Below are 24,773 nucleotides of genomic sequence, written 5' to 3' on the forward strand. Positions count from 1 at the left end.
AGTGTAAGAAGAAGGATTAAGAGATGGAAACCATGCAATGAAGTATTTTTATTTTTATTTATTTATTTTTGAGACAGAGTCTCACTCTGTTGCCGAGGCTGGAGTGCAGTGGCACAATCTTGGCTCACTGCAACCTCTGCCTCCTGGGTTCAAGTGATTCTCCTGCCTCAGCCTCCTGAGTAGCTGGGATTACAGGTGCACACCACCATGCCCGGCTAATTTTTGTATTTTTAGCAGAGACAGGGTTTCACCATGTTGGTCAGGCTGGTCTCGAACTCCTGGCCTCGTGTTCTGCCTGCCTTGGCCTCCCAAAGTGCTGGGATTACAGGTGTAAGTCACTGCACCCGGAAGTATTTTTATTCTTTTTTATTTATTGATTGATTTTGAGATGGAGTCTCACACTGTCACCCGGGCTGGAGTGCAATGGTGCGATCTTGGCTCACTGCAACCTCTGCCTCCTGGGTTCAAGCAATTCTCCTGCCTCAGCCTCGCGAGTAGCTGGGATTACAGGCACCCGTCACCATGCCCGGCTAATTTTTTGTATATTTTGTAGAGGCTGGGTTTCACTATGTTGGCCATGCTGGTCTCGAACTCCTGACCACGTGATCTGCCTGCCTCGGCCTCCCAAAGTGTTATGATTACAGGCCTGAGTCACCGCGCCTAGCCTCAAAGTATTTTTAAAAGTCAGACAATCAAATGTACTAATGGGATGTCATATTTTAAAAAAGAGGCTGGCCAGGTACAGTGGCTCATGCCTGTAATCCCAGCACTTTGGAAGACCAAGGCAGGAGGATCATCTGAGGTCAGGAGTTTGAGACTAACCTGATCAACATGGTGAAACCCTGTCTCTACTAAAAATACAAAAAAATTAGCTGGGTGTGGTGACACACACCTACAATCCCAGTTACTCGGGTGGCTAAGGCAGAAGAATCGCTTGAACCTGGGAGAAAGAGGTTGCAGTGAGCCAGAGTGCACCACTGCACTCCAGCCTGGGTAACAGAGCAAGGCACCGTCTCAATAAATAAGTAAATAAATAAATAAATATATTAGAGGCTGGGCACGGTGGCTCACACCTGTAATCCCAGCACTTGGGGAAGCTACAGCAGGAGGATTACCCATGAGTTTGAGACCAACCTGGGCAACGTGGTGAGGTTTTGTCTCTACAAAAATTTTAAAACTTAGCTGGTGGTAGATGCCTGTAGTCACAGCTACTGAGGAGGCTGAGGATGATCACTTGAGCCTGGAAAGTCGAGGCAGCAGTGAGCCATGATCGCGTCACTGCATTCCAACCTGGGAGACACATGAGACCCTGTCTCAAAAAAAAAAAAAAAAAAAAAAAAAAGGCCTGGCGTGGTGACTCACGCCTGTAATCTCAGCACTTTGGGAGGCCGAGGCAGGTGGATCACTTGAGGTCAGGAGTTCGAGACTGGCCTGGCCAACATGGTAAAACCCTGCCTGTACTAAAAATACAAAAATTAGCTGGGCGTGGCGGTGGGCTTCTGTAATCCCAGCTATTCAGGAGGCTGAGGCAGGAGAATTGCTGGAACCCAGGAGGCAGAGGTTGCAGTGAGCCGAGATCACGCCATTGCACTCCAGCCCGGGTGACAACAGCAAGACTCCGTCTCAAAGAAAAAAAAAAAGAACAAACACAGAAAACACAAGAGAAGAAATTATCAAAGAAATACTATAATAAAGATTCTTGGTACTAAAGTATAAGCACTTCCAAATCGAGTATCAGCACAATGAATAAAAAATAATCCACGTCAAGATTCATCATCAAGTTTCCAAACAAGAATAAAGATTCCAGGCCAGCCGAGGTGGCTCATGTCTGTAATCCCAGTACTTTGGGAGGGTGAGAAGGGCAGATCACTTGAGGTCAGGAGTTTGAGACCAGCCTGGTCAACATGGCAAAACCCCGTCTCTACTAAAAGTACGAAAATTAGCTGAGCATGGTGGCAGGCATCTGAGGTTGCAGTGAGCTAAGATTATGCCACTGCACTCCAGCCTGGGTGACAAAGCAAGATTCCATCACACACAAAAAAGAATAAAGATTCCAAGCCTCTACAGAAGGACAGGATGGGGATAGAGAAAGAGAGACAGAAGAAAAAAAAAACATACAGAGAATTAAGAATCACAATGGCACTGCCAGGTAGTACAGCACAGTGGAATCCACTTGACTTCTTTGTATTTCAGCTTAATACAAAATTGAAAGGCTGGGTGTGGTGGCTCACACCTGTAATCCCAGCACTTTGGGAGGCTGAGGCAGGTGGATTGCTTGAGCTCAGGGGTTTAAGACCAGCCTGGGCAAATGGAAAAACTCCATCTCTACTAAAAACACAAAAATTAGCCAGGTGTGGTGGCATACACCTGCAGTCCTGGTTACTTGGAAAGCTGAGGCAGGAAGATCACTTGAACTCAGGAGGTCAAGGCTGCAGTGAGCCAAGATCACGCCACTGCACTCCAGCCTGGGTGACAAAGTGAGACCCTGTTTCAAAGAATAAATTAATTAAATTAAATTAATTAAATTCAGTATCCCACCACTTGACATATAAGGAAACTATGACACAGAACAGTGGAATAACTTGTACAAGCACAAAGCTAATCAGAAACGGCACACCTGTAATTCCAGCACTTTGGGGGGCTGAGGCAGAAAGACTGCTTGAAACCAGGAGTTCAAGACCAGCCTCGGCAACACAGACTCTGTCTTTACAAGACATTTTAAAAATTAGCTAGGTGTTGTGGTGCACACCTGTGGTCTCTGCTACTCACGAGGCTGAGGTGGGAAGACTGCTTGAGCCCAGGAGGTCACGGCTGCAGTGAGCCGTGATTGTATCACTGCAATTCAGCCAGGGCAACAAAGCAAGACCCTGTCTTCAAAGAAAAAAAAAAAAAAAAGCCAGGCGCAGTGGCTCATGCCTGTAATCCTTGAACTTTGGGAGGTCAAGGTGTGTGGATGGCCTGAGCCCAGAAGTTCAACCCCACCTGGGTAACACAGACAGACCCCATCTATACAATTTTTTTAAAAAACATTAGCTGGTTATGGTGGCACGTGCCTGTTGTTCCAGCTACTTGGGAGGTTGAGATGGGAGTATTGCTTGAGCCCAGGAGGTGGGGGCTGCAGCAAGCTGTGATCACGCCACTATACTCCAGCTTGTGCAACAGAGCAAGACTCTGTCTCAAAAAAAGGAAGGAAGGAAGGAAGGAAGGAAGGAAGGAAGGAAGGAAGGAAGGGAGGGAGGGAGGGGAGAGATGAAAGAGAGGAAGAAAGAAGGAAGAGAAGAGGAAAGAAAGGGCAAAACTGGAAGTCAAACCCAGGCTGTCTGAGTTCCGTGTCTAGGCCGTGCCTAACCAATCAACCCTCCTGCAAACGACAGCTGTACGCTGAACAAAATACAAAAAAACAGCTTCCTGAGGGCTCAGCTGACTGAAACAAGGCAGGCAAATTTTGGTGGAGTTTGAAACTTGGAACAGAGAACAGCACGAAGTTAGTCCCTCCCTTCCCCCACAACTTTTTCTCTCTGGTTTGCCCTCAGGATGGCAGCCGTAGCCCAGGGTGGTGGCAGCAGGCCAGGGGTCAGGGGTCAGGGGCGAGCAGCCAACACTCTAATGGGAAGCCAACCATCCTTCTGGCAGGAAGATGCAGGCTGCCAGAAACTGAGGATGAATCCAGAAACAGGAAAGTCAAAGAAGAAAAATCCCAAATTCTGCATTTAAACTCAGTTCAAGTTTCCGCATACGTGCTGGAGAAACAAAGCAACTGCCAAGCAAGAACTGAGCTCTGAGCTGCTGCAGGAGTGACAGTTTGCAGCTTGAGTCTGACCAAGTTGACTGCCTGCTTAACTGAAAACATCAACACCCTTCAGGGCAAACCACCAGAATCCATACCGTTCTGTTGTATGACACCTCCACCATCACATCACAATGTCCAGGACACAACACAACATCACGCGGCACAGGAAGACTCACGGAGCTGACATGCCAACTCTAGGACACACAGATGTGGAAATTCCCAGACAAGCAATTTAAAGCAGACATTATAATTACATACTTACCACAGCAAAGTGAAGAAAAATACACTCATAAAGAATAAAAAGATGGGAAATCTCAGCGGAGAAACACAAAATATAAAAGAGAACCAAACACAGGCAGTGCCTACTCTCCAGCTCTCCACTATATATAGCTACCTTACTATTGAGCATGACATAGTCCTCAATGAACTCTGGTTACTATTATCAGCCTTATTCACAATGACATTGGAAGCTAGAAGATAACGAAGCAATGCTTACAAAATTCAGAAAGAATACAGTTTATACCATTTCCAATTTAGAAATCTCTAACCAAATAATTAAGTGTGAGATTAGAACACAGATACATGCAAGATATTAAAATTTATCTCCCAGGTCCCCTTTGTTGGGATCTGTTGGAGTACAATGCTTCATGAAAATAACCAAGAAAAAGGAGGACAGGGACTTCAACAAAGGAGAGAAGTGAAGTGAATTTCATGCTGAAAGGAAGCTTCGGAAAGCCTGCTGTGCAGCAAGCTGAGAGCAATCTGTCCAGACTGAAGCAGGAGGGCAGAGGGCTCCAAGAGGGGTGACTCAAAACGCACGCACGCACAGACAGGTTACCTGAAGGGTTTGACTACGTTTAGAGTAATTTTTTTATAGCTCTGACAGACAATTTGGGAAAGAATTCATAAGTACATTCATGATATATTCATTAACTCCAGGAAAATGAAACTCATACAAAAAAGGAAATATGATCTCAGCATATCATCTGGTGTCACTGTAAATTACATTTACATGGTAAGACATGCTACTTTGATAAAAACAAACATTTTTAAACTAAAACAGTATCTGAGCTTGGCTATCATTCCATCACAGTATACATGTGTCTACTATACCTTTTGCTTTTTTTTTTGAGACGGAGTCTTGCTCTGTCACCCAGGCTGGAGTGCAGTGGTGCTATCTCGGCTCACTGCAAGCTCCACCTCCCGGGTTCACACCATTCTCCTGCCTCAGCCTCCCGAGTAGCTGGAACTACAGGCACCCACCACCTTGCCCAGCTAATTTTTTGTATTTTTAGTAGAGACGGGGTTTCACCATGTTAGCCAGGATGGTCTCGATCTCCTGACCTCATGATCCGCCCGCCTTGGCCTCCCAAAGTGCTGGGATTACCGGCGTGAGCAACCACACCCGGCATGTTTTTAAATTATGAAATATTTGAAGCATCCAGGAAAGTACGGCAAATAAAATATAGAACATACATGTATCTAATACCTAGCTTAGAATTAGCCATATACACTTCAGGTCTTTATTGTTGTTAATGATTACAGCTGAAGTCTCCTAAGCAGACTTATCTCATTTCCTTTGCTCTCCCCCCAGCAGGAATCACCATGCTAAATTTGGTGTTTATCTTTCGTATGCATGTTTTTATATTATTACCACATGATTCTTCTCAGAAACAATACAGAATTCTCTTGCATGTTTCAAATTTTAAGTAAATGTGCTAATCTGTATGGTTTTTTGTATTTTTTTCTTTTCATTCTTTCAGCTCAACAGAGAGATTTTTCCATATTGATCCATGTAACTCTAGTTCATTCACTTTGACAGTTACATTATATTCTGATGCAACTATACCACATTTACCATCTCGTGCTTATGAGCACTGAATCTGTGTCCAGCTTTTGGCTCTTATAAACAAGTCCTGTGCTCCTCTCTCCCATTCGTGTGTGTGAGGGTTTCTGTGGGAGTGGAATTACTGGGTCCTACGCGAGGGCACCTTTGATATATTGTCAAATTGCTCTAAAAACTGGTTAAATCAGTTCAGGCTCTCACTAATATTGTTTACCAAGGTTTGTTTTATCCTTGCCAATCTAAAATATAACATTAAAGAAAGTTTGGAAAAAAGAAGACATTTTAAGTACTTAAAAAAATCATTAGATAACCCTAATGGATCTCCTGTGATTTTGTATTCCCTTCCGAGTCCCTCTGCATTTTCTTTATTTTTCTGAAGTAGCGTCGTGACCGCCTGCTCTCCAAGAGGCCAGGAGAAACCCTAGTTTCTCTCACCTTGCTATCCACTCAGCAGTGCCCTCAAAGAGGTCTGGAGTGATGATGTTGGTCAGCGAGGCTACGGAGGCGGCACAGTATGCACTTCTGGAAAGACAGAAACAGGAAACACATTAAGCTCTACGGAAGAGCGAATGCGGCTCAGTGAACTCCGCGGGTGGACTGCTCGCCTTGCCTAGTAAGCTGTAATCACCTCCTGTCCTCACTCTTGGCACACGGTCAGTCCTCCTGGGTCTCCAACTGAGAGGTGTGACATTCTATTTGGATAGAGTTGCTCACGGCATGGCTTCAGTGAAAGAACATGACATTCTATTCTCCCTACCTCCACATGGTCCAATCTACATCAGAGGAAATAACAGCCATATCAATTCATGTCAAAAGTGGATTCAGCCCTTCTTTCAAAGACCTATAATGGTTGCCATAAATCTATGGTATCATTCAGGTACTTCTGATATCATTCATTTGGATGTTAGTACTGTTTCAGATCCAGGATTTCTGTTTACAGCCTTGACATGTTAAAGATTAACTATACTTTTACTGCAACAGATAAACTGCAAAACAGGCCACCAAATTATAATATACCAAACAAGGATAAGAATAGGTGAGTCCACTCCAATACAGTCCTTAACCCTCTAGAGGAAGAAAAGAGGCTTGATTTCAAACTTCTCACCAGTACACACACAGACACACACATTAAATGAAAAAGGCGCATGTCTATATTTTTTGTTTTGCTTTTGTTTTGGTTTTTATTGAGACAGGGCCTCACTCTGTCGCCCAGGCTGCAGTGCAGTGGTATGATCTCAGCTCATTGAAACCTCTGCCTCCTGGGTTCAAGCAATTCTCCTGCATCAGCCTCCCAAGTAGTTGGGATTACAGGCGCATGCCACCATGCATGGCTTACTTTTGTACTTTTAGTGGAGATGGTGTTTCGCCATGTTGGCTAGGCTGGTTTCAAATTCCCGACCTCAAGCAATCCACCTGCCTCGGCCTCCCAAAGTGCTGGGATTTACAGGCGTAAGCCACTGCGCCCGGGCTATTTAAAAAAAAAAAAAATTATTAGGCTGGGCATGGTGGCTTACGCCTGTAATTCCAGTACTTTGGGAGGCCGAGGCAGGTGGATCACGAGGCCAGGAGTTCAAGACCAACCTGACCAATATTGTGAAACCCCATCTCCACTAAAAATGCAAAAATTAGCTGGACATGGTGGCGCACGCCTGTAGTCCCAGCTACTCGGGAGGCTGACATAGGAGAATCACTTGAACCTGGGAGGTGGGGGTTGCAGTGAGCCAAGATAGTGCCACTGCACTCCAGCCTGGGCGACAAAGCGAGACTCTGTCTCAAAAAAACCCAAAGCAGAGGCGGAGCTTGCAGTAAGCCAAGATCGCGCCACTGTACTCCAGCCTGGGCAACAGAGCAAGACTCTGTCTAAAAAAAAAAAAAAAAACCCAAAACAAACAAAAAAAATCATTATATTTGATTTGGGATCATTCTTGCTATTCCATCCTCCCAGCCCTAATTCTTCTCGGGGCACATTTTATTTCAGCTTCTCCCTCTGTCATGGAATACACACATAGACTGCCTTTCCTTCCCCTCTATGGCTTTTTCAAATACCCAGCACGGGGAAGACAAAAATCATTGGTTTGAATTCTGCTCAAAAATCCTTCTCCTGGCCAGGTGTGGTAGCTCACGCCTGTAATCCCAGCACTTTGGGAGGCTAAGGCAGGTGGATTATTTGAGGTCAAGAGTTCGACATCAGCCTGACCAACATGGTGAGACCTTGTCTCTACAAAAAATACAAAAATTAGCTGGGCATGGTGGCACACGCCTGTAATCCCAGCTACTTGGGAGACTGAAGCAGGAGAATCGTTTGAACCCGAGACAGGGGTTGCAGTGAGCCAAGATCCCACCACTGCACTCCTGCCTGGGCAACAGAAAGAAACTCCATCTCAAAACAAAACAAACAAACAAAAATTCTTTTCCTAAGGGCTCCTAAAAAACATAAAAGAAGGGCCTAGTTTCCATATCTTTTTTTTTTTTTTTTTAAGATAGGATCTCGCTTTGTTGCCTAGGCTGCAGTACAGTGGCGCTATCATGGCTTATTGCAACCTCAAACTCCTGGGCTCAACTGATCTTGCCTCACCCTCCTAAGCAGCTGGGGCTACAGATGTATGCCACCACACCTGGCTAAGTTTTAAAAAGTGTTTTGTAGAGACAGGGTCTTGCTATGTTGCCCAGGTTGGTCTTGAACTCCTGGCCTCAAGTGATTCTCTCATCTCAGCCTCTCAAAATGTTGAGATTACAGACATGAGCCACCACGCTCGGCCCTGGTTTCCATCTTACTCCTTATAGACATAACATGAAGCCAAATTTACTGAGGTATTCCAAAGAAGTCTCTGCGGAAGCTGCATGCATTATGATCCTACTAGCATTTTTAGCAGCCAAAGGCACAGTGGAGGTTTAGTTCTACCAGCAGGCATTGGGAGCACACAAGAGTCACAAGTGCCAATGCCAAATGTGATCATCTACCATCAGCTAATTTAGAAGATCTGATCTAATTTCCTTGCAGTCGTGGACCTCTTAGAGAGGCTCAAATGCATGTGCTCTTGAATCCTATTGTGACTTGTTAGGTAGGAGGCAACCTATAATACAGTTTGCCTCTCACCAGTGAGGTCTAATACGTGATGACAGCAGACACGAGTTCCAGGTCTCACACTGAGACAGGGAAGAAACATAATACAACCTTTTCATGTATTTCTACCCCTTTCCCTCCATCCAGTCATCGCAGCTCTCAAATTTGAATTTGTCCACTAACTTTCCATCCTTGCTGCCATCACCCAAATCCAAGCCTTCTTCGACCTGGATCAGTCTCCCTGCTCTCCCTCCCTCCAGCCCTGAAACCAGAGGGCTTTTATTGGAATACTACAATTCATCACTGCAATTAGGAAACATCTAAGAAAATACAAATCAGATCACATCACTAAACTCCAGACTCCATAGGAGATTTCAGGGCCTCTGTGGCCTGTTCCCAGCCTGTCCCTCCAGCTCCACTGCTCCCCTGCCCACCAGGCCATCTACACTTCAACACTGAACTTGTCCTTTCTTGAACAACACATGCGCTCTCACCAAACTTCTGCAAATGCTAGATCCCTGCCTCCACCTTATCCTCACAGAATGCTCCAGATTATATAACCTAGATTAGGAGGTCAGGAATAATGACTCCTGCCTTTCTTAAGAACTGAGAAAAAATGGTGCTTGCTATGAGTTCACTGAGATTTGATTTTTTACAATACACTGGAGCTATAGACCCTTGAGTAGGCTCATCTCTGAAACTATCAGCAGTGTAACAGAGCAGAAAGCTCATCCAGAGACTGCTGTCTATCCCAGAAGGGCAGCAAGCTAGTCTCCAGATGTCAAACTCTCCCCTGTCACTGCTGCTTCTCTCAAAGTCAAATCCACTCAAACAAGCACTCCTGAGGACTGGCTGATGCTTCTAGGCAAAAGACAATTAAAGAAACGCCAAGTGAAAAATGATGGAATCGGGGTACTAGAAACCAGGCAAACCAAGGAAAACAGATGCAATCTACAAGCTTTTCTCCACTATTCATATATTTAATCCTTTATGTAAATAGAAAGCATGGGCACGAACGGCAGAGCATCACCCAAAGTGCAAAGGTCAGGGAAGAATATGGCTCCAGTGCTCGGCAGGGGAACCAATCTGTCTTACTGGAGAAGTTTCCTAGCATTTATCTAGAACATATAAATAAAGAACATGGAGGGGGGAACTGGTGCTAGAATGAGTAAGACAGCAAATAATCATAGCTGCAAAAGGTATATGATAAAATACCAAAAGGATCTTGCTATGATTTGTTTGCTTTTGCCTAATAATCTTAGTTACGTTTTTAAAAGCTATGTTTCAAGATTGTGCATATTTTGGGGGAATAGCAACAGAACAGGAATGAAAATGTAGTGAACACAAGGGAAAAAAACTCTTTTAACATTTTCCTTAAGAAGAATCGACACATACTGATTTACCTCAGTAGTTCTACTGGCTTCACTGGTATATACAGATCCTAATCTAATTTTTTTGATTGGATTAGACAAGTTAGAGACAGAAGAACATCTTGAACTAAAGGCCTTTGCAGCCTGATTACCTGCTATTATCTGTAATGTATTTTATGCTCCAAAATGTTCGTGCTTTTTCCTCCCCTATACTTTCAAACCAATGGTTAAGCCAGATGCTTAAGCCAGAGTATTAATCAACTTGTGCAGAAGCAAACCCATTTACACATAGGCAGTAAGACAGCTTTGCTACAGAAACCTCACAAAATGTATTTCTCAACTAAATAATAAGAAAATGGCATAAAATCTCAATGAGCCACTGCCTTAGAGAAATGGCTTATTCAATGAATTCCCTGTATGCCTCATAAGTAATCTGCCAGGTGAGGAAGCAACTTGCTCGGTACATCAGACACTTACGGAGGAAAATAATAATTTCAAGCTAACTGGCATCAATCAGTTAATGTGATTTTATTGCACTGCACTCTCCTGGTCCACAAGGCTCTGTGCACCTCCCAGAAAAACTCTCATGTGCCTCAGGAGGGCCTCAGGGGTTAGACATTCTCATGATTTCATCAAACTCACTCAGAAGGTATTTACTGAGGCCCTGCTGGGCTTTCTCCTCCCTTCCTATCTCAGAGAGGTGAAGGAATACATTACACCATACAGTCATTTATATTGTGTATATCACTTTATACCAAACAAACGTATTTTTAATTTCTAAAACAAAAGCATTTGTTTCTTATATTTTCACATTTACATAAAATAAGTCAAGTGATCATGACACCTGAGGACATCTGCGTCACATCTGAATGATTCTGATGTGTCACTGACATGTCATCCTATGTGTCATTCTGGGACAAAGCGGCAGCTTCCCCATGATGTTCCTTAGGCTTGGCGTCTCTAATGGCAGATGAGCTCTAGAGTCAACCGATGTGGCAGCCTGTGCAAAACCCCACTCACCTCACATCCACCTCACCTCCGACATGCATGAGAAAGGAGCCGTCAGGTTGCTTCAGGGAGTACAAATACTGAAGAAGCTTCTCTCTGAGAAACAGGGAAAGAGGCAAGAGAGGCAACAGTCAGTGCGTGTCAGCAGGTGGGGAACTCCTCTGTGTTTCTGTCACTGCTGGCTTTCGCTGTACCTGTTAATGACGTCATAGGCCTCCTCGGTGCCAATGATGCACAATGCATTGACTGCTGCATATGTGGGTGCAAGGTGTGGATACTGACCGGGGCCTCCTCCAAAGCCACCTTCTGGGCTCTGACACAGCTCCAGGAACTGACACACACTAGGTACACAGCCAAAGGGCAAAAACAAAGTCAGAGAGCATTCATGTCAAAACACCAAATTCCCACTAGATCCATGCTTTTCCAATGATCCCCCCCTCCCTCGAAAGTGGGGGGGAACCTCTCCTCCCACCTGTTGAATATAACCTCTCCCCAAAAGGCTTACTTCTCTCCCTAGCTATTATCATTTCTGTCTGCCCTCCTCTGAGTTTCGTACTTAAGCGCTTGCCTGGTCATGAAGCAGGGAACACAAGGCTGGGAAGAAACTGACTTTCGTGGCTATGGGGTAAAAGTCTCCTGTGCTTCCCACATAAGCCTTTCCCAGACTTTCCACTCAACTCACTGCCCTGGACCTGTGGTACCAGCCTCCTCCTCCTTGCCTTTGGGAGCCTCCCAGCCTTTGAATTTTGCCAAAACATGGTGCTCAACTGCTTCTTTCCACACCAACCATCCTAGCATCACCTCGGCCTATCATGAACACGTAAAGAGAGGTCTTCTCACTCCCACTGCCACCTTAGCCTCTGTGGGCCACTGATTCCTACTCCACCAGTAGGAAGCAAGTTTGTTTTTTTTTTTTCTGCAGTGCAGTGGCGTAATCTCAGCTCATTGCAGCATCCGCCTCCCAGGTTCAAGGGATTCTTTTGCCTCACCCTTCCAAGTAGCTGGGATTACAGGCGTGCACCATCATGCCCAGCCAATTTTTTGTACTTTCAGTAGAGATGAGGTTTCAACATGTTGGCCAGGTTGGTCTTGAACTACCTGGCCTCAAGTGATCTGCCCGCTGCAGCCTCTGAAAGTGCTGGGATTAAAGGCGTGAGCCACTGCATCCGGCCGAAAAACACATTTTTAATGGAGCCTGCCTCCATGGCTGGGAGAATAGAAGAGAGGCAGGCTGCTCTCATGCTCAGCTTAATTGTGGTAAACGTAAGAGGAGCTGCACTGACTCGCCATGAGAATGCCTCCCAGTTTGTGGGTTCTTAGAGAATTCTCCACACTAATTCAAACAGGCTCCCACTCCCTCACTGAGGGGAGCTGTTTTCTGAGGGTTTGCCTCCAAGCCTGGCATCAGGCTGCCCAGAAGTTACAGTCCTGCTTTAGGTGAAATTCAGAGAGCCCAATCATCAGCCCAGGGTCTTCCGAAGTGCACCAGAAAGGGTGCCCCAGGAAAGCGCTGGTTATCAAGCTGTTTCTCCACAGCTCAGCAGGGTCACAGCCTTCCTGCCAGGAGAAACCTCCATTTAGAACAAGCAAACTGTCTTTGCAGTGTTCATGGGGCCTTCTTTCCTGGGCGCTTTCACCTCATTATTTCCTTGCTACTGCTGCCAGAAAGACTACATAGCCTACTCTCCAGGAAGACACAAGTTTATGACTGTTTGCCAACATCACATTTAATTACTTTCGATTTCAGACTTTCCATTATCTGGGCAGGGAAAGCAAAAGCAAATGCTGCTGCCTTGCTCTGTGAGTTCTGAAACGTCACAGGTTAAAATAACGCACACTTCTTCTTGCACCTAAAATTTTACTGTAGAAAACACAAGGATTGAAACTGAAGTTGAAGACAATTACGTGGCACTATGTTTTTTTTTTTTCTTTTTTTTGAGAGAAGGTCTTACTCTGTCGGCCAGGCTGCAGGACAGCAGCATAATCACGGCTCACTGCAGCCTCGACCTCCCCAGACTCAAGCTATCCTCCCACCTCAGCCTCCCAAGTAGCTGAAATTACAGGCATGTGCCACCACGCCTGGCTAATTTTTGTATTTTTTATAAAGATGGGGTTTCACCATGTTGCCCAAGCTAGTCTTGAACTCCTGGGCTCAAGCAATCCTCCCACCTCGGACTCCCAAAGTGCTGGGATCACAGGCTTGAGCCAGCGTGCCCAGCATGTGACACATTTTTAATGACAATTAATTTCTGTAGAGAACTTTAATTTGTTCCTACTTTCCAAATCGTCATCAACTCTTATGACATTTCCCAGAAACTAATAGTTAATAAGCTCATGCCCTAACAAAGGCTGGCCACACTAGCATACCAAAAGGTTTCTGTACCACAAAAACAAAAGGTTTTAGCTGATACAAAACTTAACAGCACATTTTTTAAAAGAAAGAAAGTGAGTCACCTGGTTATACACTCCCTTTCCCAGCTCCTAAGATAGAATCATGCTGAACGCAACACTACTGATCCTAAAGCCTCGAATTAGTTAGGATCTGAATGTACTAGACACCTTGATACCATCCCTCCAAGCCAACCTCCCTCAGCTGACATGCTGCATCTGACTGTCTGGGGCTGTGCTAGAGAACTGGAAGTTGGGCTTCTCTTGATCTCAGACACTTCCGTATTACAGAACATTCTGATCCCAAGGCTTTCCAACTTGCACCTTAAGGCACTGGCAAGTTGACCATGAACTACCAGCTGTCATTAACAGACTTCTTAGCAATTCTGAAGACCAAAATGTTAATGATACTTCTATCCACTAAAAAAAAAAAAAAAAAAAAAAGGAGCCAGGCATAGTGGCTGGTGCCTGTAATTCCAGCACTTTGGGAGGCCAAGGCAGAGGACTGCTTGAAGCCAGTAGTTCAAGACCAGCTTGGGCAACACAGTGAGACCCCAGCTCTACAAAAAAAATTTTCTTTCCCCACAAATGTAGGGGGAGAAAAACGTATCATAGAGACAAGAAGTTCACCAACAAATAATTACAAGCAAAAAACATTGTACAAACTCCAAGTGGCATGTTTTGTGAAAAACAAGTATTCACAAAATCATTCATTTAGAATATGACTGAAAGCTGTAATACATCAATTTTCTTTAACGTCAGCAAGGCATTTCATTCTAGCTTACATGCCAATTACCAACAAAGTGGGAAACTATATTCTACATCACAGATTTTCAAACCCAAAATGTGTGCATCAGAATCTGTAGAAAGCTAATAAAGAATACAGAGACCCAGTCTTGCTGAGGTGGAAAAGATCTTGGGCCTCTGTATTTTTACCAAATTTCCAGGTGATTCAGATACATGCAAAGCTTGAGCCATCACTAACTAGTCCTTGCTACACAACTAAAATTACTTGGGGGGTGTTTTAAAAATCGCAACACCCAAGCCACACCTAATTCCAATTAAACCAGAATCACCATGGGTGGGACCCAGGTGGCAGTATTTTTTTAAAACTCCCCATGTGATTCCACTGTTCAGCCAGGTATCAGTGCTTCTCAAACTTGAGTTACATAGAAATCACCTGTGGAGCTTGCTAAACTGCAGCTCTAATTCAGTAGAAATAGATGGGTCTGACAGTCCTCTTTTTTTTTTTTTTTTTTTTTAAGGAGATGGAGTCTCACTCTGTTGCCCAGGCTGGAGTGCAGTGGGGGGGCGATCTCCGCTCACTGCAAGCTCCGCCTCCTGGGTTCAAGCGATTCTCCTGTCTCAGCCTCCTGAGTAGCTGGGACTACAGGCGCACACCGCCACGCCCGGCTAGTTTTTGTATTTTTTAGTAGTCAGGGTTTCACCATGTTGCCCAGGCTGGTCTCCAACTCCTGAGCTCAATCTGCCCGCCTTGGCCTCCCAAAGTGCTAGGATTACAGGCGTGAGCCACCATGCCCGGCTGAGAGTCCTCATTTCTAATATGTTCCCAGGTGACAGCAATGCTCCTGGTCTGGGGACCCCATTTTAAGTAGCAATGAGATACATCTGTGCTGTCCAATGGGCAGCCGCTAGCCACATGAGGCAATTTAAATTTTCAATTAATTAAAATAGAAAAGTCAGCTCTTCAGTCACATAAGCCACATTTCAAGTACTCAACAGCTACCTGTGGCTAGTGGCCAATATAGAACATGTGTAGACATTTATAGACATCTATAGACATTTACAGAATATAGAACATTTTCATTATCACAGAAAGTTCTATGGGATACACCACTCTATCATTCCATCATTAAAGAGTGTGTAAATCTTGTAAGAGGGTCAAGTTCAAAGCAGGGATATGAGCGATTGCCTCTCAGCCTTATAAGGAGTTTACTGGGACTCTTAGGTGATGGCTGAGGACTGATCTAAAGTGGTTGATTCTGGCCAGGCGTGGTGGTTCATGCCTGTAATCCCAGCACTTTGGCTGAGGTGAGGGGATCACTTGAGCTCAGGAGTTCAAGGCCAGCCTGGGCAATATGGCAAAACCCCATCTCTACAAAAAATATAAAAATTAGCCAGGCATGTTGGCACACACCTGTAGTCCCAGCTACTCAGGAGGCTGAGGTGGGAGGATCACTTGAGCTTGCGGAGGTCCAGGTTGCAGTGAGCTATGATTGTGCCACAGAACTCCAGCCCAGACAACAGAGTGAGACCCTGTCTCAATCAATCATTCAATCACAATCAATGTTGATTCTAAACACTGTCATCAGTTTGGATGAAGGATTCAAAGGCATGTACAGAAACCAGTAAGAATAAAACAAATGAAATAGGTATAAATAGCAAAAATTATGCTTAGAGATGGCAGGGGTGGGGGATGGGTAAGGCACCTGAATACAGGATGGGAAATGACTAGGAACATAGCAGGAAAAGACCAGTGATAAGGGTCCACGAGTTGTGAAGAACAATAAAAATGCTTGTTAAAAGCATCATAGGCCAGGCGCGGTGGCTCACGCCTGTAACCCCAGCACTTTGGGAGGCCGAGGCAGGCGGATCATGAGGTCAGGAGATCGAGACTATCCTAGCTAACACAGTGAAACCCCTTCTCTACTAAAAATACAAAAAATTAGCTGGGTGTGGTGGTGGGCGCCTGTAGTCCCAGCTACTCAGGAGGCTGAGGCAGAAGAATGGCGTGAACCTTGGAGGTGGAGCTTGCAGTGAGCCAAGATCGCACCACTGCACTCCAGCCTGGGGGACACAGTGAGACTCCATCTCAAAAAAAATTAAAATTAAAATTAAAAATAAAAATAAAATAAAATTTTAAAAAAGCATCATAAACACAGTATTAGTCAGAACTGTATCTGGCTCTAGCCTCCATTTTCCACCTCATAGGGAATTCACATTAGAGTTGTAAAAATGACTAAATTTTTTTTTCAAGTATTTGGCTGGGTGTGGTGGCTCGTGCCTGTAATCCCGTGACTTTGGGAGGCCAAGGCAGGAGGATTACTTAAGGCCAAGAGTTTAAGACCAGCTTAGGCAATACAGCAAGACCTTACCTCTATTTTTAAAATAAAATAAAAAGCTTAATATTACAGACAATCACAATGAGAAAGCTACCCAGCAAAATACCTCAAATATACAAAGGATAATTACATAAACATTCTAGTAGGCAAAAACTGAGACTAATCTGTAGCAAGAAGTATTTAGGTTACATAAAAAACTTCAGCACTAGAATAGGCTATCATGGACAGACTGAAGGCCTAGGATAAGTTATGAAGATTATAGCTATGTTCTGCACAATTGGCAAGGTTTAAAGAAAAAAAAACAAAAAACAGAAAAAAAGATTACAGCTTTGGAAATAGGAACAGTCATCCATGGGCAGAACAGCTTAGAAGGAGATGTAAATGCAAGATGCATGAGCTGGCATCACATCAAGCTTGTTCTCGTACTAACTGTAAAACAGCGTCAGCTTGATACAGTGAAGAGGAAATCTCCTTCCCTAGGTAGAGTATGACAACGGACAGGTGAAGACGGGCAGCATCTCTTGTTGATTCCGGGTGGCCTGTGCTGCCCACAGAGTCAGACATGTTATTTGACTCTTCGTCAAGCACTAGCAAGTCTCTGGATGGCTGCTGTTCTGGAAGAACGGTCAGGTCGAAAGTTGGCTACTGTAGTTCCGGGCGCAATGGCTCACGCCTATGATCCTAGCACTTTGGGAGGCTGACGTGGGCAGATCGCTTAAGGCCAGGAGTTTGAGACCAGCCTGGCCAACATGGTGAAACTCCATCTCTACTAAAAATACAAAAATTAGCCAGGCATGGTGGCACGCGCCTGTAGTCCCAGCTGCTTGGGAGGCTGAAGCACGAGAATCACTTGAACCTGGAAGGCGGACGTTGCAGTGAGCTGAGATTGCACCAGTGCACTCCAGCCTGGGGGACACAGCAAGACTCTGACTCAAAGAAAAAGAAAGTTGGCTATTTTAGAGTAGAGTTTCTCAACTGTTGACATTTGGGGCTCAGTAATTCTTTGGTGCAGGGACTGTCCTGTAGAGGATATTTAGCAGCACCCCTGACCTGCACTCACCAGGTGCCAACAGCACCTGGTCAGGAAAAATGCCCAGGAGACAAAGGCCTAGATATGGTGTCCTCACTGAAAGGTGCAGAAACATACAAACTACACTTAAAAATTAAAAGGAAAAATATTTAAGAGGCTACTCCAGGGACAAGGTACTAATAACCTTTGAAACGGAAAGGATAAAACACTGAAATCGCAAAATTTGAATTTATCTTTGGAAAAATCTGACGAGCTGAAATATCCTAAAATGGTTTTTAAGTTAAAGGCAATTTTTAAATCTTACAGAAGCTAAAAACATTAACAGTGCGATGGTCTCCCTGTGATTTTTATTTTGCTCTGTTTCACTGAAGCTGCTTTCGGTAACAAAGAATGGGATTCTCATTAGAAGATGCTTCCTTCAGTGCCAAAACTATTAAGCAAAGCAAATGTACTTAGTCTAGTTTCAAAATATTAATTCATTTTAGGTAAACACATATAAATGTGTGCACATAACCTCTTAAAATAGGCAAGCTAGGCCGCGTGCAGTGGCTCACATCTGTAATCCCAATATTTTGGGAAGCTGAAGCAGGTGGATCACCTGAGGTCAGGAGTTCAAGACCAGCCTGGCCAACATGTTGAAACCCTGCTTTACCAAATACAAAAATTAGCTGGGCGTGGTGGCGCACCCCTGTAATCCTAGCTACTCGGGAAGCTGAGGCAGGAGAATCACTTGAACCCGGGAGGTGGAGGTTGCAGTGAGCTGAGATCATGCCACTGTACTCCAGCCTGGGAACAAGAGCAAAACACCGTCTCAAAAAAAAAAAAAAAAAAAAAGGCCGGGCGGGGTCGCTCACACCTATAATCCCAGCACTTTGGGAGGGTGAGGCAGGTGGATCACCTGAGGTCAGGAGTTTGAGACCAACTTAGCCAACATGGTAAAACCTCATCTCTATGAAAAATGTGTGGTGGCTCCCGCCTGTATGCCTGTAGTCCCAGCTACTTGGGAGGCTGAGGCAGAAGAATTGCTTGAATGCAGGAGACGGAGGTTGCAGTGAGCCAAGATCGTGATACTGCACTCCAGTCTGGGCAAGAAAGCAAGACTCTTTCTCAAAAAAAAAAAGAAAAAAAAGAGGCAAGCTAAAGTCCTACCTGTGGACTGGACATGGTGGCCTCACGCCTGTAATCCCAGTGTTTTGGGAGGCTAAGGTAGGAGGATCAATTGAGCCCAGGAGGTCATGACCAGCCCAGGCAACACAGCAAGGCACTCTCTCTACCAAAAATAAAGAAAACATTCCAGGCTATGAATACATTATTCTTGAAACCTCTGATACCAGCCGTAACAACCTGGCCTTGATGGCTTTGGTCAGCGGTCATAGCAGCTGACAACAGTATTTTGTCCACTAGAGGGAACCCAGCTTACCATATTGTTCCCTAAACAAACAGAAGCACAGCAGTGAACAAAACAGGAAAGAGAAACCTTTGTGTAAGTGTAGGGGGTGTGTGTGTTGCATGTAGGGGAAAAGAAGGCAGGAAAATTTAATAAAACTGCAGAGCTAGACTTTCTGCCTCTAGGTCACCTTAATATATTTGTATGAAGAAAGAAAACTGAACGCATTTCAAAGCATTTCATTTCCCTGTGCAAGATAAATAAAAAGGCAATATTCTATTTCAGCTAGTCTAAAAAAAAATCTTCTATTTATATAGAAGTCTTTAAGATTTCTCTGTATCTTACTAAAAATAGTCTATTTCCTTATGGGTCAGAGCCAGTAGGCTTTGTTCATAACAAATGTTATCTGTACCTAGAAGTAACTACCTCCTAGGCACAAAGCAAAATTCATTATTGGAAAGTCTAAGAAATGTTTAAAAGTTCATTAACTCAATGCTCAGAAGAAACACAGGTAAAGCTTTTAAGGCACCTGTGAAGCAGAAACTCTCATTAACTGTCAAGTGGTTTTTGAAATAAGGACAAATCAAGCTTATTTTTAAACCATTCCTTTAATTACAAAATAATAAAAGATCATTGTGAAATTTCAGAAAATGCAAATAAGCTTAGAAAAAAATGTTTTGTTTGTTTGTTTGTCTTTTGAGACAAGAGTCTCCTTCTGTTACCCAGAATGGAGTGCAGTGGTATGATTTCGGCTCACTGCAACCTCTGCCTCCCAGATTCAAGTGATTCTCCTGCTTCAGTCTCCCAAGTAGCTGGGATTACAGGTGCCAGCCAACACACCCAGCTATTTTTTGTATTTTTAGTAGAGACAGGGTTTCACCATGTTGGTCAGACTGGTCTTGAACTCCTGACCTCAAGTGATCCACCTGTCTCAGCCTCTCAAAGTCCTGGGATTACAGCCGTGAGCCATTACATCCAGCCAGAAAGTTTTTCTTTTTTTTTTTTTGAGACAGAGTTTCCCTCTTGTTGCCCAGGCTGGAGTGCAGTGGTGTGATCTCGGCTCACTGCAACCTCCACCTCCCGGGTTCAAATGAGTCTCTTGCCTCAGCCTCCTGAGTAGCTGGGATTACAGGCATGTGCCACCATGACCAGCTAATTTTGTATTTTTAGTAGAGACGGGGTTTCTCCATGTTGGCCAGGCTGGTCTAAAACTCCCGACCTCAGGTGATCCACCTGCCTCAGCCTCCCAAAGTGCTGGGATTACAGGCATGAGCCAATGCGCATGGCCTTTTTTTTTTTTTTTTCTCTCTCTGTCCTCCAGGCTGGAGTAGCATGGCATGATCTTGGCTCGTCGCAATCTCCACCTCCCTGATTCAAGCAGTTCTCCTGCCTTAGACTCCCGAGTAGCTGGGATTACAGGCATACACCACCAAGCCAGGCTAATTTTTGTATTTTTAGTAGAGACAGGATTTCCCCATGTTGGCCAGGCTGGTCTCAAACTCGACTTCAGGTGATCCACTGGCCTTGGCCTCCCAAAGCCCTGGGATTACAGGTGTGAGACACCGCGCCCAGCCCAGAAAGTTTATAAAATCACTTTTAGGCCGGGCGCGGTGGCTCAAGCCTGTAATCCCAGCACTTTGGGAGGCCGAGACGGGCGGATCACGAGGTCAGGAGATCAAGACCAGCCTGGCTAACCCGGTGAAACCCCGTCTCTACTAAAAAATACAAAAAACTAGCCGGGCGAGGTGGCGGGCGCCTGTAGTCCCAGCTACTCCGGAGGCTGAGGCAGGAGAATGGCGTGAACCCGGGAGGCGGAGCTTGCAGTGAGCCGAGATCCGGCCACTGCACTCCAGCCTGGGCGACAGAGCCAGACTCCATCTCAAAAAAAAAAAAAAAAATCACTTTTAACCCTATCGTCCAGAAGTAACTACTACATGTATCTTTCTGGTTTTATCTATGCATATAATCATCTATATTTTAATATATATAAATTAAATCTTTTAAACTTTTCATTTCACATCTCTCTATATAAATACATACATTTTAACATACAAATATACACATTCATATATTTATTGAGACAGGGTCTTGCTCTGTTGCCCAGGCTGGAATGCAGTGGTGCTATCATGGCTCACTGCAGCCTCAAACTCCTGAACTCAAGTGACCCTCTTGCCTCGGCCTCCTGAGCAGCTAGAAGTGTGCCCAGCTATTTTTATTTTTATTTTTGAGATGGAGTCTCACTATATCGCCCAGACTGGTCTTGAATTCCTGAGCTCCAGCGGTCCTCTGACCTTGGCCTCCCAAAGTGCTGGGATTACAGATGTGATCATGCCTGGCCACATTTATAAATTTTTTAATGGTTATATTTCATTGAATGTACTGCACCATAAATGACTTATGTTTTATTTTTTAAATTTATGTATTTCATTTATTTTTTTTTTTGAGATGGAGTGTCACTCTGTCACCCAGACTGGAGTACAGTGACACAATCTCGGCTCACTGCAACCTCCACCTCCTGGGTCCAAGCGATTCTCCTGCCTCAGCCTCCCATGTAGCTGGGATTACAGGCGTGTACCACCATGCCCGGTTAACTTTTGTATTTTAGTAGAGATGGAGTTTCACCATGTTGGCCAGGCGGGTCTCAAACTCCTGGCCTCAAGTGAGCCACCCACCTCAACCTCCCAAAGTGCTTGGGATTATAGGCCTGAGCCACCACGTCCAGCTTTACATTTAAAAAAATTTTTTTAAACATTCTCTACTGTTAATTTTTTAATTTAGATTGCTTCCAATGAAAGGCCCTTTAAGGGCTCCTCTCATCCTATGTGACACTGCCCCAAAAGCGGTGCTGACACTTCCTCAGAAAAGCCTTCCCTACAAAACACCAAGTACACAGCCTAGAAAAAAACTCAGTCAATTCTGGCTCAAGTGCTTCCACCTCAGGCACCCCGTGACTCTCTCTTCCAGTTTCTCATGGGTCTGCAGCCTCCTCCATCTAGTGTTCAGACCGAGGCTCACAGAAATCCCCCATTTTTTCTTTCTTCTCTCACACCCGACTTTCCCATTGTGTAGGAGTGAAGGGAAAACGTCCCAAACTATCCCCAGGCCCCCGAGCTGGTATTTCTAAAACACACAGGGCTGGATGTTGTGGCTCACGCCTGTTATCCCAGCACTTTGGGAGGCCGAGGCGGGTGGATCACCTGAAGTCAGTAGTTCAAGACCAGCCTGGTCAATATGGTGAAAGCCTGCTTCTACTAAAAATACAAAAATTAGCCGGGCATGGTGGTGGGTGCCTGTAATCCCAGCTACTCAGGAGGCTGAGGCAGGAGAATTACTTGAACCCGGGAAGTGGAGGCTGCAGTGAGCTGAGATTGTGCCACTGCACCCCAGCCTGGGTGACAGAGTGAAACTCTGTCTCAAAAAAAAAAAAAAAAAAAAACACCACATGAGCCTTTCTTTGACAATCAAATTCCTGTTACTGCAGAAACTGTGTCCAACTCTCCTTCCAGTGCTGGAAGCAGCCAGGCTTGCAGTGGCATCCCGATGATCAAAACAATGCACTTGCCTCTCCCTCAGAAAGCATCCTACGTACCACAAGGGTTAATGGCCTAATTCTTTATTATCTTCCCCATCCACATTCATCACAAGACACCCTGCCCAGGAAGGCAAGAATGAGAGGTTATTGTTAAGACAGAATGAATGAGACAATGTCCAGTTCTGTTCTTCTGACCTGACAATGTGACCAAGGCAGGGGCTCTGTGACCAGAGAGGGGCCCCGGCTAGCCTCTGTGTGTCCCAGCACAGCTGCCTCCTTGTGCTGTGGAGAAACGAACCTGGCTCAGAAGTCTCTCATCCCAGATGCCTCGCCCTCAGGAGCACCAGAGGAAGCTGAGAAATTCGAGATGCTGCCTAGAGCCCATTCTGCCTCTCAGCGGATCTCTTAGATCCAATTCCTGGCTGCCCTTTCTTCTTCCAGGTATCCCTAGGACTGGAGTCATGATCAGTCTTTTCTTCTTTAATATATAAATAGTGATGAGTATCTGGGAATGAGGTGCCAGATCAAGAATGCCATCGGTACAAGGATCTTGGGAAGAAGCTCAGTTGCTTGGATCTCTAATCATCAAACAGGTGTAGGAAAACTGAGAGTCACGGCATTTGTATGCCACGCCAGTAACCCGTCCAGTCCCATCAAGAGCTGCACGGTCCCTCCAAGTACCGGGAGCAGGGAGGTACTTCTACAGAGGTGCGTAGGAAAGGCAAAGGCATTTTTGTTCACTAGACGGGCACATGCTACCCCACAGAAGCTGTTCAAATGCATACTGTACTTTCTGGCAAAATCATGTCTCTCAGAGTTGATGATTAAGACTTTTCTCAAAGACCAGAGTCAAGAGCCAAAAGAAAAGACCACAGAAGAAACCAGAATCCTTCTCTTGGAAGTTCAAAGTCTTGTTCTACCCACTAGCTTACATTAGGTTTCTAAAGTGGAGGAGTTTCAGGAAGTTGCCGGAGGTCATGAGAAGGGCAAGGATTTCTTTGTGGCACTGTTTTTTTCCATTCCAAACAAATAAAACAGAAACAAAACAAAACCCCAAACTCAAAATATTTCAGAGAACACCCCAGATTTCCCAAAGTCAGACTCACTCTGTAGCCACTATCTGGGGGATGGGTTCATCTAGCAGTTCCAAGCTGTGCAGGATCCAATAGCAGAGCCATGGGCGGCTGGCATCCAGACACTGGGAGAGAGACAGGAGAGAAAACATCCCTTATTCACAATCACTCCAAGACACTGCTGCCAAGGCCGTATCTGTCTCACTCCCAGCAGCCTGGCAAGGGGGAGGAGGGCACCCTTGCTCAAACAACAATCAGTGAATAAAGGACACTTTGCTTTGTGGCCTTAGCCAGGAGCTGAAATGACCATCTGTTAAAAAAAAAAAAAAAAGGTAACAGGGCCAGGCGCGGTGGTTCATGCCTGCAATTCCAGCACTTTGGGAGGCCAAGGTGGGGGGATCATTTAAGGTCAGGAGTTCAAGACCAGCCTGGCCAACATAGAGACAAAACCCTGTCTCTATTAAAAATACAAAAATTAGCTGGGCATGGTGATGTGCGCCTGTAATCCCAGCTACTTGGGAGGCTGAGGCAGGAGAATCACTTGAACCCAGGAGGCAGAGGTTGCAATGAGCCAAGATTGCACTACTGCACTCCAGCCTCGGCGACAGAGCGAGACTCCGTCTCAAAAAGAAAAAAAAGAAAAAAAAAGAAAAGAAAAGAAAAGAAAAAAAAGACAACAGGATTAAAAAGAAAAGGTGACCCTGAACCCAGTGGATCCCTCCCTGGCAAGCATCTAAGGAAGGCTGAGCAGAGGACTTCCTACAGGCCAGGAGGTTAGGGGCTGCTATTTTCTCAGTGTAGAACCAAGGAGATATATACTCTCTGAAGAGATTTTCTGGCTTAATTCAACCACTGATTCAACAAATATTTGATAGCATCTACTTATGCCAAGCACTGTATTAGACACTGGGGGCATGATAATAAAATTTGGTTTCTACTCTTTATTTTTTTGAGACAGGGTCTCGCTCTGTCACCCAGGCTACAGTGCAATGGTATGATCTCAGCTCACTGCAGCCTCAACCTCCCGGGCTCAAGCAATCCTCCTGCCTCAGCCTCCTAAGTAGCTGGGACTAGGGGCGCACACCACCATGCCTGGCTGATTTTTTAAGTTTTTACAGAGACAGGGTCCCACTATGTTGCCCAGGCTGGTCTTGAACTCCTGGGCTGAAGCAATTCACCTGCCTTAGCCTCCCAAAGTGCTG

General features: G+C 45.0%; 2 protein-coding genes across 4 annotated transcripts in view; one reads left to right on the top strand and one right to left on the bottom strand.

Annotated features, from left to right (window-relative positions):
* The window catches only part of MAX (MYC associated factor X), a 96,952-nt gene that overhangs the window by 63,599 nt on the left and 8,580 nt on the right, over positions 1–24,773 (top strand). The gene's annotated exons all lie outside the window — the stretch shown is intronic.
* The window catches only part of FNTB (farnesyltransferase, CAAX box, beta), a 77,759-nt gene that overhangs the window by 23,501 nt on the left and 29,485 nt on the right, over positions 1–24,773 (bottom strand). For both annotated transcript variants that reach the window (XM_031668046.1, XM_031668047.1), the window contains exons 4-7: positions 23,605–23,696; positions 11,273–11,419; positions 11,091–11,174; positions 6,072–6,158 (exon numbers count right to left, since the gene is read on the bottom strand). In XM_031668046.1, the coding sequence (XP_031523906.1) occupies positions 6,072–6,158; positions 11,091–11,174; positions 11,273–11,419; positions 23,605–23,696 (410 nt within the window). The remainder of the gene's footprint in view (positions 1–6,071; positions 6,159–11,090; positions 11,175–11,272; positions 11,420–23,604; positions 23,697–24,773) is intronic.

This window comes from Papio anubis, chromosome 7 (assembly GCF_008728515.1).
Source record: "Papio anubis isolate 15944 chromosome 7, Panubis1.0, whole genome shotgun sequence".
In the NCBI taxonomy this organism is placed as follows: domain Eukaryota; kingdom Metazoa; phylum Chordata; class Mammalia; order Primates; family Cercopithecidae; genus Papio; species Papio anubis.